A 15778-nucleotide genomic window follows, 5' to 3' on the forward strand; every position below is an offset into this window, starting at 1 on the left:
AGTCACAGTAAGAACTCCTATTCCATTATACATAAAGGAATGGCCCATTGATTACCCTACTGCTGAAAGGGATCACTGCTTAATGTATGTTTCAGGAATATGAAAATGCAACAAAAGAGGAAAATTGCAATCCTGAAGTCTGGGTGAACCTAGCCTGTACCTACTTTTTTCTTGGAATGTATAAACAAGCCGAAGCAGCTGGATTTAAAGGTAAATGGGCCCTTTTAATATCTGGTATTCTCACTAATAGTAAGAGTCATTTTGAAGATTTTAAAACTTATTTAATTCCTTTTCTATTGAGGAAAAATCAAGTGACATTAGAAAGCTAAAAAAAAAAAAAAAAGCTTTACTCTTGAAAGAATATTGGATCTTAGCAACTTTATGTTTAAAAAGAGAGTTAATCCGTGTGCTACTTACCCTCCCCAGTTCACCTCCTCAGAAGCTAAAGCCAAAAAGCAGAAGGATGAGAGAAGAAAAAGGGCAAGGTGCCTTTCTTAGGCTCCACTGTGGTAGGAAGTTCATGCTGTTGGTAGGAGTTGGGTATAGTTGTTCAAGCTGTTATGAATGTGCATTTTATAGCTTCTTCTCCTGCTTCTGAATGAGAAGCCAAGTAATTTCAACTTGAAGAATCCAGATTTCTTCCCGTTTGCTTTACTTACCAGGACAGTCAACTTAGGAGAGCTGGACTCAAATTTGCAAATAGAGTAGGGCAAAAGGGAACTATGGGAGGAAAGATTAAGAATAATTAGAGTATGAATCAAATTAAATTCAAAGAAAAGTAGAGAAAGTGGGCAAAAGAATGTTTGTTAGGAAATATGTTAGGGAAGAATGTATTTCAGGGTAGAAATCTTAGAGAATTAACTGATATATACATATTTAGATAGAATTCTAGTTCAGAGTCATGGAATTCTAATTTTCCTAATTTAGTTATAAAGGTCTTTGAGTTATTTATCTCACGTTTCTAGACTTTATCTGTGCCTAGAACAGTTAGACACATGTAAGGTGATCAAGGTAGCTATCTCTCTTTCCATATATATCTTTCTTTTTTATACATTGAAGTATGACTTTTTGTTGTAAAGAGATATAAGATTGAGTGTCTAGAATTAGGAAAATTCTCCAAGAGCACATCTGGAACTTAAGAGGTGTTCACCTTTTTGCTTGGCTCCCTGTTTTAGATGGTAGATTATCATGCCAGAAGATCTATGAAATGGAGACGGGGCTAGTATTTAGGAAAATATGGCACTGTAATTATGAAAATGGGATTTCAGAAGGAATCGACAAAGAACACTGGAAGACCAGCTGAATGAGAGTGGATTCCTACATGTACTGAGATGACCGTAACCATTTGCTTCCGGTGTTTGCTTCAGTGTGTGAACTACACAGGGTGGGCTGCTGCTGGAACTGGGAGGAGTGCCGTGCTGTGCTTCAGCACCATAGAGTGAGGAGGAAGAAGTGTGGGCAAGAGCGGAACCTTAGAGCATTTTCCTTCTGGTTCTTGGTGATGTCGCTGCTACTGCAGTAGGACTAGACTAAAATAATACATTAATATATTATAGCAGAGACGTAGCAGGATCCAGTAGGTAAGGATTTGGGAAGATTTATCTGTCTCGTGTCATTCCTGCAAGGGACTAAGTACCATAGACAATTGAGTTCTTTAATAAGTACCTTGGATTTTTTTCACAGCTCCAAAAAGCCGACTTCAAAACCGCCTCCTCTTCCACTTGGCTCACAAGGTACTTCCGTTCCTATTTCACACTTTTTGTTTTAATGTGGTAAAATTAAAAAAAATTTTTTATGTATATCTTTTTTTAATTGACTTCACACTTTTGGTTTTTAAAATATATTTCTCTTTCTTCTTGTTACCAACAAGGGTGAAAGAAAATTAAGTAGAAAGTCTCGTTAATGGTATTTCTAGAACAAGTAGAATACAGGTGTTAATTTTATAGGACTTTCTCCCCCATTAATGTTTTTTTACTCTGTTTATTTATTCAGAAATGTTAGGTTTTAGTTCTTCTTAAGTAGTAGTCATTTAAGATTAGTTTGTTTCCACCATCTTATTGTCTCTTAGGAAACAGAATCAAAGACACCTTGTCCTGACTCCTGAAAGTAAATACATACCTTTCAGAATTGCCTTATAGCAATAATTTTGATCATGTCATAAAATAATTTTTAAAATCATTTTTCATATTATAAAATTACACATTCTATTAAGCAAAATATAAATATGCAATAAAAGGATATAACATCTACCATATTTAAAGCTAACTGAATTTCAACGTTTTGGCATATCTCCTTTTGGGGTAATTATTTTTTATATGCATATTTGTATTTTTGTTCATTTGTTTTGCAGAATGGGATTCATGTTAAATATATATTTTTGTATTCTGCTTTTTTTTTTTAACTTATCTTTGTAGTACGAGTGTACCCCTGAGTCACTAGTCTTAAAAACCAGACTTTTTAAAATAACAATCCATCATATGCATGTGCCACAATTCATTCAACACTTCTAGTTATTTAACTTCCAGATTGGTTTTAATTTTAATGATAAAAATGTGATTCTAACATCCTAAAATGGACTTACTGAGTTACTGAGTATGAACAATAAAAATTTAAAGCTTTTAATTGATAGTACTAAATTATTTTACAGGAAGTTTATCTAATTGTCCAAAGGTAGTATTTGAAAATAATTATTTTTGGTGCATTTAAAAATTTGGGGAATTCCTTGTTGGTCCAGTGGTTGGGACTCTGCTCTTTCACTGCCAAGGGCACGGGTTCAGTCCCTGGCCAGGGAGCTAGATCCTGCAAGCCAGGCAGTGCGGGGGGAAACAAAAAAAAACTTCATGCTATAATTATCTGTCTCTCTGTTTAGTTCTTTCGATTTTTGCTTTACATGTTTTGCAGACTATCATTAAGTGTTACAGATTTAGAATTGTTATGTCCATCTAGTGGACTGAAACATTTATCATTATGAAATGTCTCTCTTTATCTCCAAAAATCTCTCTTCATGTAAAGACTACTTTGTCGTACTTGTGTAGCTCCACCAGCTCCCTTTTGGTTAGTGTTTGCTTATTGCATCTTTTCCCATCCTTTCACTCTCTATCTTTCTGTGTCCTTCTATTTTAAATGTCTCTCTTATAAACAGCATGTAAAAAAGATAGAGACAGAGAGAAAAAAGAAAGGGAGAAGATATAAAGAAAGAAATAGAAAAGAAAAGAAGGTAAGAAGAGGAGTGTCAAGTAATTAATATGAGCTGTAACTTAAAGGCTTTCCATTGTTAAGGCTCTGCCTCCAGAGACTATTTAAAAAAAATTTTTTTTAAATATTTATTTATTTATTTTGGCTGCGTTGGATCTTTGTTGCTGCACGTGGACTTTCTCTAGTTGCGGCGAGCAGTCGCTACTCTTCGTTGTGGTGCACGGGCTTCTCATCGCAGTGGCTTCTCTTGTTGCGGAGCACAGGCTCTAGGTGCATGGGCTTCAGTAGTTGTGGCATGCGGGCTCAGTAGTTGTGGCGCGCGGGCTTCAGTAGTTGTGGCTCGCGGGCTCTAGAGCGCAGGCTCAGTTGTTGTGGCGCACAGGCTTAGTTGCTCTGCGGCATGTGGGATCTACCTGAACCAGGGCTCGAACCCGTGTCCCCTGCATTGGCAGGCAGATTCTTAACCACTGTGCCGCCAGGGAAGTCCCCAGAGACTATTTTTATTCTTTCTCTGAAGGAGAGGTAAACACCACCAGGAGCTGAAGGGAAATAGAACAGAGACAAATGGCTGAAGGAGAAGGGGAAGTTAAAATACCCATTATGTAGGTGTTGATTTCTGTAACCGTACTCTAATGTGAATCTTTACACGTCTTTTGCTGTCTTACAATTTTAGTTTAATGATGAGAAGAAATTGATGAACTTTCATCAGAATCTTCAGGATATCACAGAAGATCAACTCAGTTTGGCCTCAATCCACTATATGCGATCTCACTACCAAGAAGCTATTGATATTTATAAGCGAATACTGCTAGATAACAGGTCTGTGTCCATTTATGCCTCCTTGAAATCTCATTTTGTTACTTTCTTCTGTACCTAGTTTGACTGAGGACCTAGTGTCCTTTGGATCTAATATCACCACGTGTTCAAATCTATTTAGCTAATAATCTGGTGAGATTAAGAACTCCTTATTGTCTAGATCAGGGTTTCTCCACCTTTATTTCATTATTGACCTACCAAGGAGGCTTTTTAGACTTTTCCCCCGTTAATTGCCCTCCCATGAAGTTTCAGTACCATAGATATATTGTATATCTGTTTATGTACTGTATGTATATCTATGCTTTATATATAAAATGAGTATAATTTTCCACCTCTCCATAAGAACCAATTTTTGCCCCTTTGTGGGTGATATCACACCTGTTGGAAATGCATGGTCTAGGTGTATCAATTTCAGTGTTTTGGTTACACTGTAGGCAACTTGCTGACAAAATTGGAAACAAATCATTCTGAAGAATTAGTGTTCCAACTTTATCACTGACCACTTGGCTTCTCTCCTGCATCCCAAAAATATCTCATACACTTCCCTTCTCCCTTCCTTTGCTTTACTGTCACAATCTCCCACCCATTCCCATTCTCAGTCGTCAAATCTACTTGCCTTGCCTGCTTATTTGAGTTTATACTCGATTACTGATTATGTAAGTTTTTTTAAACATGAATAGGTAGTAGTTGAACTTTTCCCTTTCTCCTCTAGTTGTCATCTTTTACTCTGCTTATGTCAAAACACTTAAATATTATAATACAAAAAGAAAGATGCTACACTGATTATATTCTTCTTTTTTCTTTAAAAGAAGAAATGTCCTCTTTGCCTTGCTGTCCATTTGAGCCGTTAAAAAGGTCTGTAGTTTGACAACATTTCTATGAAGTAGACTTAAATTGTTAATCCTTAATTCTTTCATCTAATAGGGAGTACCTTGCCCTCAATGTTTATGTGGCCCTGTGTTACTACAAGCTGGATTACTATGATGTGTCTCAAGAAGTTCTGGCTGTTTATCTTCAGCAAATTCCTGATAGTACCATCGCACTCAATCTTAAGGCCTGTAATCATTTTCGCCTTTACAATGGCAAAGCTGCTGAGGTAGTGATGAAATTTGTTCTTTTTTTTTTTTTTTTTTTAATTTCTATTTTGGCTGTATTGGGTCTTCGTTGCTGCGCGCGGGGTCTCTCTAGTTGCAGCAAGTGGGGGCTACTCTTCGTTGCGGTGTGCAGGCTTCTCATGGCGGTGGCTTCTCTTGTTGTGGAGCACGGGCTCTAGGTGCGCAGGCTTCAATAGTTGTGGCATGTGGGCTCAGTAGTTGTGGCACACGGGCTTAGTTGCTCCACAGCATGTGGGATCTTCCCGGGCCAGGGATCAAACACGTTTCCCCCGCATTGGCAGGCGGATTCTTAACCACTGCACCGCCAGGGAAGTCCCATAATTGGTTCTTAATTTACTTAATTCCAGTTTGAATTACCCTGTATTTCCCTATAAAGTATGTAAACATACTTTACACCAACAGCAGATTCAACTGCTGGGTGAAACAGTGTTTAGCAGCTGGTGGTTGGAGAACACGTCCTTAACATATGCCCAGATTCACTTTTCATGGTTTATGTCGATAAACGTGGTCAGTTGTGGCAAAAGAAATGCCTATCAATTAAATTGCTTAATATGCAATGGAGTGGTCCCTTTATATATCGATATTATATAAAATACATTCTTGGAATACTCATTTCAACTAGAGTCCCTGGAGTCTGCCTAATTGGCTAGTTCCCAGCATCAGCAGTTTAATAGTAAACTGGATTTGCAATTTGATCTCATTAGAGTTTTGTTTAGAATAAATGAAAGAAGAGAAGTGTATTCTTGCCTTTCTACCTTGAGTCAGTCTTGGGGACCTTGCCAATTTTAGTATAAGGTCCAACCTATTACATGTTTACATTTTGTCCGCACATGTTCTTTCCAGAGTCTGGTATGGGTGGCATGGCTAACCAATCTGCTGTAGGTCTGACGGTGTCCATGTCAGGATACCAGACTGCACTAAAGGCATGCTTTTTCATTTGAAATTGTGTCCATGTAGATTGCATGTTGATTTGGTAAAGTTCTCCAGCAGTAGTTGACTATGTCAAAGGTACCTGAAGAAGCTATTTTTTTTTTTTGGTAGCGAGGGGATATAGTTTGTGTTTACCTATGTTAATTTTATTAAACCATTTAAAAGCAGACATTCCTCTAGTAATTTTTATAATGGGCTCTATATTGTATAGTTCATTCTCTCCCCAGACACCAAAGCATTCTGATCTTCTATAGTAAACATGAAATAATCTGTAATGATTCACTCAATTCTTTTTTTTTTTTTTTTGCGGTTCGCGGGCCTCTCACTGTTTTGGCCTCTCCCGTTGCGGAGCACAGGCTCCGGTCGCTCAGGCTCAGCGGCCATGGCTAATGGGCCCAGCTGCTCTGCGGCATGTGGGATCCTCCCGGACCGGGGCACGAACCCGTGTCCCCTGCATCGGCAGGCGGACTCTCAACCACTGCGCCACCAGGGAAGCCCTCACTCAATTCTTAAAGTACTTTGAACAATTTACCCAAGGTTATACAACTAACAAGTGAGAAATTCAGGTCTCAAACCCTGACTCTAAAGCCCAGAGACTTAACCACTAAAATTTACTGCAAACTTAGGTGTACATTCCTCTTGCTCTTAATTTATATATATACATAATAATATAGCTACCGAGTCATAAGCATGATTATTTAAATGTAATCAAATAATATGGTTATTATATCTTACCAACAAGTAATTGGTAATAATATGACTATTATATATGATTTTATATCTATATATAAAATCATACTTGTTATTTGGTAGTTGCCTAATTTTCTTTTTTTTTTCTGAAGAGGTTTTATTATGCACTGAGGGGAGGGAGCTCCGTCCTTCTTGGCTGCTGCTTTCCTCCTGGCTGCCAGGACATTACTCAGCTCCTGTCTCTTCCTTTTGGCATGAAAGTATGTCCCCACCCTTTTCTTGATGAACTTGAGGGCCCATGTGTCCTTGGAGACCTTGAGCAGCTCCGTGGCCTGCCGTTCTTAAGGGGCAAAGCTGCATACCTCTTGGATCACGTCTCACACACACTTGGTATACTTGGTGAGGCGCCCGTGGCGGTGGCTAGGCCTCGGCTTGCTCATGCTATTAGTCACCTTGTGGCCTTTGTTGAGGCCAATGGCCATGGGCCAGCACAGAGCCATGGCCCTGAGCTGCACTGGGGCCCTGAGGGTCCCAGGTGGCGGATCCTACCTGAGCAAGACCTCATTAACCTGCTTTAATTATCTTTAATCTAGACAAGCTCATTGAGGGTTGAGACTGTCCTTTGGCATTTGTATCCCAGGACCTGGCACAATGCACACACAAAGTTGCTGCCAACTAAGTAATGGTTGAATGGGAAATTTAAAATATGACTAACAAATTAAGGGTGAATCACATTAGAAGAAGGAGGAGGTTCAAAAGAGGTCAATAAAGGTGCAGATTGAGAAAAAGCCATTGGATTTCCTAACTGGGGTTTCCTACTCTGATTCGGGTATCATTATTATTGGGTGTTGAAGCTAGGTGGCAAGGAGATAAAGAGTGAATGAGTAATCACTTGGACTGAGAATTGTCCTGAAGGATGTGGCAGAGGAATGACAAGTAGATGATGAAGAAATAGAAGCAGTGAATATAGGATGCTGGTAAAAGGAAGAAGAACACTGGTTTCAGAGGATAAAGAAATTTTATCCCCCCAAACTGGGAGGGCTCCGGTAGTGATTAAGAGCAGGAGCTTTGAAATCAGATAGACCGTATTCCAATCCTAGCTTACCAGCTATGTGGCTTTCAGTGCACCACTTAACCTCCTTAAGCATTATCTGCAAAATATGCAAACTAATAGTACTGCATTACCGTAGGTTTCTGTGATGTCTGCAAAGTCCTTACCTTCATATACATTGTAAACTCTCAGTGAACTGAGCAATTAGCAAAGATTTCATAGGCTGGAACACAGTCACATTTATAGGCTTCTAAACACCTATTGTTTTGCCTTTTTCAAATCCAGCTTATCTGTAATTACATTTAAAAGGTTTGATTTCTCAATTAAAGACAAAGATTGATGAATTAGATGGAAAAGACAAAACCCTAATATAGGACACAGAAAATTTGAACGTAAAATCACGTATTGATGTTTCACGAGGAATATTTCTTACATGATTTCTATCAAGTTGTCGTGCTTTTAGAAAGGTCATTTTCACTCTAACATATTATAAGATGACCTACATCTTCTATTTATAATTTTATGTTTTAACAGCTTTATTGAGATATATGTAACATACCATACAGTTCACCCTTTTAAAGTATACAATTCGGTGGTTTTTAGTATATTCACCACTATGTGCAATCTTCATCATGGACAATTTTATTTATTTATTTTTAAGCACTTCTTTTTTTTTTTTCCCTCTATTTTTGGCCGTGCCATGAGGCTTGCGGGATCTTAGTTCCCTGATGGGGGATCGAACCCTCGGCCTCGGCAGTGAAATCACGGAGTCCTATCCACCGGACCACCAGGGAACTCCTACCACAGTCAATTTTAGAACATTTCCATTACCTCAAAAAGAAACTCCATACCCTATAGCTATCAACCCCCATTCACCAAGCCCTAAGCAACTACTTAATCTACTTTCTGTCTCTATGGATTTGCCTGTTTGGGATATTTCCTGTAAAAGGAATCATATACTATGTGATCTTTTATGACTGGCTTCTTTTACTTTACCGTAATGTTTATAAAGTTCATCATGTTATAGCATGTTTTAGTACTTCATTCATTTTTATGACCAAATAATATTCCATTGTATGGATATACCACATTTTATTTTTCCAGTTGTCAGGGGATGGTTATTTGGATTGTTTCCACCTTCTTCCTATCATGAATAATGCTGCTGTAAACATTTGTATACATGTTTTTGGACATGTTTTGAACATGTTTTCATTTCTCTTGGGTATATACCTAGGAGTGGAATTGTTGGGTCATACTGTTTTCCAGAGTGGCTGCACCAGTTTACATTCCCACTAGCAATGTATAAGAGTTTCAATTTTTCTACATCCTCGCCAACAGTTGTTGTTATCTGACTTTTTTTTTTATCTGACTTTTTTATTCTAGCTATCCCAGTGGATGTGAAGTGGAAGCTCATTGTAATTTTGATTTGTATTTCCCTGATAACTAATGAAGTTGAACATCTTTTCATGTGCAGTGAGTGCTGCTTTAAATTTTGCGCCCTAGGTAGCTCACTTGCCTCACCTTTATTCCTGGCTGGCCCTGCCTGAGATCAAAGCTATCATAATACTAAAAGATTTTGTTTTTTCACTCAAGTGTGCAGTGAAGTTTTCCAGGGACAACATGATTTCAAAACAGATTGATTGCAGATACAGATATGTCAATCCAGCTGTCATCTGTTAAGCCAGACATTAAAGAGATTTGCAAAAATATAAAACAGCACTCTTCCCACTAAATTTTTGTTTTGGTAAATACAGTTTTTTTAATGAAAAATATGTTATTTGTGTTAATGTGTAGTGGGTTTATTACTACTTTTGATTAATTGATTACTTAAAATTTCTGTTTTAATTTCTAATACAATAAATATGAATGGCTATAACCCACATAAACAAAAACTCTTTGGGATCCTTAATAATTTTTAAGATTTAAAAAAGATCTTGAGATCCAAAAGCTTGAAAACTGCTGAACTAGCCTAATATTACCCAAGGCAGGGGTCCCCAAGCCCCAGGCCACAGTCCGGTATTGGTCTGCTGCCTGCTAGGAACCGGGCCGCACAGCAGGACGTGAGTGGAAGGCAAGCGAGCGAAGCTTCATCTGCGCTCCCCATTGCTCCCACTACTGCCTGAACCATCCCCCTGCCCCCCCCACCATCTGTGGAAAAATTGTCTTCCACGAAACTGGTCCCCAGTGCCAAAAAGGTTGGGGACCCCTGACCCAAGGCTTTGGAATTACTGCTGTGGACAAGAGAGGAGATTAGTAAATGGATTGCTGAATAGGTGTGCATTCCTATGTGACATCAGGTAGAAAAAGTTTGTAGTGCTTAGTGAGAATAATCAAGGATTTAATTATTTTATCCGGAAAAGCTTAGGTACCCACTGATGGAAGTAGAAAAAGGAGGTGAGGAGGTTTAATCAAAATTATAGAGTGGCAGGGCTTCCCTGGTGGCGCAGTGGTTGAGAGTCCGCCTGCCGATGCAGGGGACGCGGGTTCGTGCCCCGGTCCGGGAAGGTCCCACATGCCGAGGAGCGGCTGGACCCGTGAGCCATGGCCGCTGAGCCTGTGCGTCCGGAGCCTGTGCTCCGCAGCGGGGGAGGCCACAACAGTGAGAGGCCCGCGTGCTGGGAAAAAAAAAAAAAAAAAAATTATAGAGTGGCAAGATGGGAATAGCAGAAAGCTGAGGAAGGGGATAAGTGAGTCTAGGACATTAGTGAAGACGCTGTGGAAATGGCTGACCATTTCTTCTAAGGGAAGTTAAGGGTGCACGACAATACAGAAGAGATCTGATAGGTCTAATAAATAATAACATAGAGGGGAGAATTTATGTTAATTGCATCATGTAAATTAAGGCCAATTCAGCAGGAAGGAGATAGTATGAAAATTCAAGACATAGGTGGAATGGTCAGATATAAGAATCAACCTTAGTTGTTAAAAGTTCGTCACCTGAAAGAAAAGACTAACTCTGTGAGTCTACAAACTTGGGTTCACCAGTTTCAGACTTGCTAATTAGTGTAAGGTTCAGTCACTTAATGTTTATAAGCCTCAATGTTCTCATCTGTAAAATGAGGATAATAATAACATTGATCATTTCTTAGAGTCCTGCAGAACAAATGGAACAGCATGTTAAATTCTTTGTCAACTATAAAATGTTGTAACATTTTATATGTGATATAAGAACTATACAGTTCTCATTTTCATAAGGCTTTCCTTTTTTAATTTCAGGCAGAACTCAAAAGCTTGATGGACAACGCTTCTTCTTCCTTTGAATTTGCTAAAGAGCTCATCAGGCACAATCTGGTGAATAATAGTTTGCAGTCTTGACTGACTTGAGGCCTACCCTATTTTGGTACATCACAGTGGTTAGAAAGATGAATGAAGGGAGTTATCTCAACAAGTATTTCTCTACTTTAAGTAAACTCTTTCTTGCTATGGAGGAGAGAGAATGAGTTTAAGATATCAGGTTTTTTCCTCAAGCAAATCCTTATTGGGGGGGGCAGTAATACATAATTAACATTTAGAAAGAAGTGTAAGGCAGTGAGATCCACGTGTTCATTTTGTTGGCAAAGACAAAGGAACATATCCCTTTGGGTTATAATAAATGGGAAGGATATTCTGATGAAAGTAAAACTTGAGCTGGTCTTTGGAAGATGGCTGGGATTTATAGGGTTCATTTGTGGCAGGGACATGGATGAATGAATGAAGAAGACATATGTGATAGGTTGTGAGCCGTTTGAATTTACTAGAACAGAAAGTTTGTACTGGGGCACAGTGAAAAATTAAAGTTTTACTTAGTGAAAAAGTAAAAAGGGGGTTAGGTTTAGGACTGGATTATGATGGCCGTTGCTAAAAAAAAAACATTCAGATGAAGTTTCAAGTTTGATTCCATTGACTATGCAGTAGAGTGGGTGCAAAGCAGCTGCATTCAACTCAGACACCCGGGACATTGAGAAAATTATTTAATATTGCTGAGTTTCAGATTCCTCATCTGAAAATGGCAATAATAATGACTACTACTTTTCCTTCTGATTTCTCTGTACCTTCTTTGGCACCAAGTCTCTGAGTATGAATGCTGAAAACTATAGTTGTTTTAGACTTCTCTTCCCCTTTATCTCTGATAGCTACTCAGTCACTTAATCCTATTAATTCTTTGTTGGTATTGTCTTATATTCATTTCATTCCTCCTCTAATTCAGTCCTCCATCACAGATAGCGTTTTCTGTGGTTATTTTTTATTATAAGCTTCTGCCTCTAATCTTTTCACTTCTAGTCTAGTTTACAAATTAAAGACAGATTAATTTTTGTGGAAAATGATGTGTTAGAGGTAGTAGTCTGGAAATTAAACTTGGAAAGAGGTTAAGACCAGAGAACAGGTTTAAGAGTTTTCTTAAGAGTAGTGATAGTTGAAGAAACGGTTAAAAACAGAGAAAAATATGGCTCCAGGAGAGCATTTGTATTTAAGTGGCTGGAAGAAGGAAGATAAGAAAATATCTCAAGAAAGGGCAGGCGAGAAAAAGCACCTAGATAATGTACAGTTGACCCTTCTACAACACGGGTTTGAACTGCATGAGTCCACTTATACACAGAATTTTTTCAGTCGTAAATACTGCACGGCCTGAGGTTGGTTGAATCCTCGGATGTGGAGGAACCGTGGATGTGGGTGGCTGACTATAAATCATACTCGGATTCTCAAGTGTGTGGATGGTCAGTGCCTGTAAACCACCCACTCCACCATTGTCAAGGGTCAACAGTAATGTCATTTAAAAATTTTTTTTCTGATTTTTATACAATTTTTAAAGGTTACACTCCATTTACAGTTATTACAAAATGTTGGCTATGTTCTCTGCATTGTACCAATACATCTTTGTATCCTATCTTACACCCAGTAGTTTATACCTCCCATTCTCCCACCCCTATATTGCCCCACCCTCCACTGGTAACCACTAGTTTGTTCTCAATATCTGTGAGTCTGCTTCTTTTTTGTTATATTCGCTAGTGTGCTGCATTTTTTAGATTCCACATATAGGTGTTATCATACAGTATTTGTCTTTCTTTGTCTGACTTATTTCACTTAGCGTAATGCCCTCCAAGTCCATCCATGTTGCTGCAAATGGCAAAGTTTCGTTCTTTTTTATGGCTGAGTAATATTCCATTGTATATATAGACCACATCTTCTTTGCCCATTCATCTGTTGATGGACACTTAGGTTGCTTCTAACTGTAATGTCATTACAGGTACACATTTTAATCACCTGGGAGATTTTTTAAAATAATGATGGGTGAGATTTTTACTGAATGGTTGGCTAGGGTTCAGCCATGAGTTCTTTTCTTAAAAGTTTCCCAAGTGGACATAATATACAGCCAGAATAAAGAACTGTTATATGTATGTATAACGGGGAAATGCATATTAGCTAGCAATAGGAATTATTCTTGGAGGGTGGGATTAAAGAGAAAAGTGAAAAAATGGAAATTTTCCTTTTTCCTGTTGTTAATAGTATATGTAAGTTTTTTCCAATGAATACAGATTACCTTAATGTCTAAAACAAAACCTGAAAAATATTAAGCAATATAAATTGTTGTTATTAACATCTACTTTTGGAGTCAGATCTGAGGTCAAAATCAAGTTATACCATGTACTAGCTTTGTAACATTGGGTAAGTCACAAAACATTGATGAGTCTCCATGTTCTCATATGTAGAATAGGGGAAATTACAGTACCTACCTTATTCCCTTGTGAAGATGAAATGAGGTAATGTGTATAAGGTACCTCAAGCAGTATGCAGCATATAGTAAGCATATAGTAGACAGTGCTATTGTTGTCATGCTATTCCATCAGTGTCAAAACTGCAGGTATGTCATGGAGCAAGAGGACAGAATAGTCCATTGAATTTGGCCAAAGGGGTTAATTTGTGACTTGTAGAGTGAGTTTACTAGTGTGCAGAGAGCAGAAGCAAGTTTTCTGGGAACTTAAGGAGTGAGAGGATGAGAAGAAAGTTGAAGCAGGGAACTACATACTTTTAAAGTGTGGCATTGAAAGAAAGGAGAAAAATAAGGTGCTATCCAGAGGGAACAGTGGCACCAAGTGGAAGATTTTTCAAGAGAGCAGAAACCTTTGTGCATGTTTGAAGTTGAGAAATGGGACCAGGATTAATGAAATAGAATGATTGATTAATGCAGAAACAAGATCTAGATGGAGTCAGAAGTTATGACATCAAAGAAGATAGATGTAGGAATTAATCTTGGCAAGAGAAGGGAGTATCTCAGACAAGGAGGAAGCAAATAAGGTGACCATATGGATATTTTGATGTAGAAAAAAGAGATTAGGTAGTTTATGCCTGATTGCCTTGATTTCTGTATATTTATTTGTGAAATAACTGTGTGCCAGATACTGTGCTAGGCTCTGAGTACAGAACAGTATGCCAAACTGTCCTTTCATGAATGGTGCTTTTGTTTTAGCTATTCTCTGTAGCATTTATTATCATACGACAGCATACTTAAGTTTGCTCTTTGAAGGTCTCTCCCCACCTGAGTATAGCCTATATAGTGACAGGGGCGTGACTTGTTCCTGATGTAGCCCTGCTATTACAATACCAAGCATATAGTAAGTGCTAATGAATATTCACTGAAAAACTAAATGAAATATTACCTACTATGAGCCACACATTTAGCCCACTTTAACTCATTTAATCCTCATGATAACCCTGAAAGGTAGACATTACTAATGCCATTTAGAGGTGAGGCAACGGTCTCAGAAAGTATATAAATTCCTTCATGGAGTTTTTGATAGAGAATATCTGTCTAGAAAAAAAGTTTCATTAATTATTGGGTACTTTAAGAGTTTTCTACAGTTCTTACGAGGAGAGAAGGAAATGTATGCAATAAGGTTATGCCTTTATTCTATTTCTTATAATTTAGGATGGTTTTAATTAGGTCAGGGTCATGTGTTTATAGAGAGGGCTTCAAAAATATATTCATCCTTTCAAAGAATAACTGTTGTGTCAGCTGCTTACACATTTCTACCAATAAGTGAACTCATAGTTTTTGCCATAATGCAGAGTTTCTCTGTCTTTAGGTTGTTTTCCGAGGAGGTGAAGGGGCTTTGCAGGTTTTGCCTCCCCTGGTTGATGTCATTCCTGAAGCTAGGCTAAACTTAGTGATTTACTACCTTCGTCAAGGTAAGAAAACTGTGTCTTGGTCTTGCCTATTTAAGATATTTTAGAACATTTAATCTCTAACTGAACTACTTGCTTAATCTTTAAAATCAATTCATAATACTTCCAAAAATATGTTTGCAACAGGTTCGTAGGACAGAACAAATTTATTGGTATTTATTTGTTGTGCCTTTTCTCTTTATTCTCTCTTTCCTCTTCTGTTGCTTCCAATCTCTCACTCATTCTGTTCTTTTCTTTTCCTCTTATTTTTCTGCCCTTTTTTCTCTATTCATTCTATTTCAGTTTTTCTGTTTTTTTTCCTTCCCCTCCCTTGTTTCTTCTTTTTCTTGTGTTCCCCTATGTGTAATGTACATCTACATTTTCTTGAGTCTTTTCTTTTTCATCATTAATTGTTTTTTATTTGCTCTAATTGTCTGCCTTTCTGTTTATTTGTACCCCCGGCTTCTCATGAGAAATAGTATGATGCAAAGAGAACGTGATATTTGTTTCCCCTAAGTAAGGGTAAAATTGTTAGACACATGCCTAAAGCAGTCTTTTATCTAACAGTTGTGAGTACAGGGTAGGAGTTACCATGCAGTGGTGCTGGCACTCTGTCATGGACCTCGGACTAACAGTGTGGGCCTTTTTAGGTGCATGGTAGAAACCAACCAGACAACATATTCCTCATCGAGGAAAATGTAAGTGTTTATTAGCATAAGAACATGAACTTGCAAATAGTTCTCTCTAATTTGATATATAAGCACAAAGAAATATGCTTTTGGACGAGAATTAAAGAAACACTTTATATATTTTATAAATTAATTTTTATTCTAAAAATTTT

At 38.0% G+C, this 15778-nt stretch overlaps 1 protein-coding gene and 1 pseudogene across 3 annotated transcripts in view; one reads left to right on the forward strand and one right to left on the reverse strand.

Annotated features, from left to right (window-relative positions):
* Positions 1 to 15778, forward strand: part of IFT56 (intraflagellar transport 56) — a 36330-nt gene that overhangs the window by 5069 nt on the left and 15483 nt on the right. For all 3 annotated transcript variants that reach the window (XM_067747146.1, XM_067747148.1, XM_067747147.1), the window contains 6 exons: positions 96 to 210; positions 1684 to 1733; positions 3869 to 4014; positions 4936 to 5107; positions 11014 to 11088; positions 14859 to 14961. In XM_067747146.1, the coding sequence (XP_067603247.1) occupies positions 96 to 210; positions 1684 to 1733; positions 3869 to 4014; positions 4936 to 5107; positions 11014 to 11088; positions 14859 to 14961 (661 nt within the window). The remainder of the gene's footprint in view (positions 1 to 95; positions 211 to 1683; positions 1734 to 3868; positions 4015 to 4935; positions 5108 to 11013; positions 11089 to 14858; positions 14962 to 15778) is intronic.
* On the reverse strand, positions 5517 to 7246 carry LOC137229549 (large ribosomal subunit protein eL36 pseudogene; annotated as a pseudogene).

This window comes from Pseudorca crassidens, chromosome 8, assembly GCF_039906515.1.
Source record: "Pseudorca crassidens isolate mPseCra1 chromosome 8, mPseCra1.hap1, whole genome shotgun sequence".
Taxonomy (NCBI): domain Eukaryota; kingdom Metazoa; phylum Chordata; class Mammalia; order Artiodactyla; family Delphinidae; genus Pseudorca; species Pseudorca crassidens.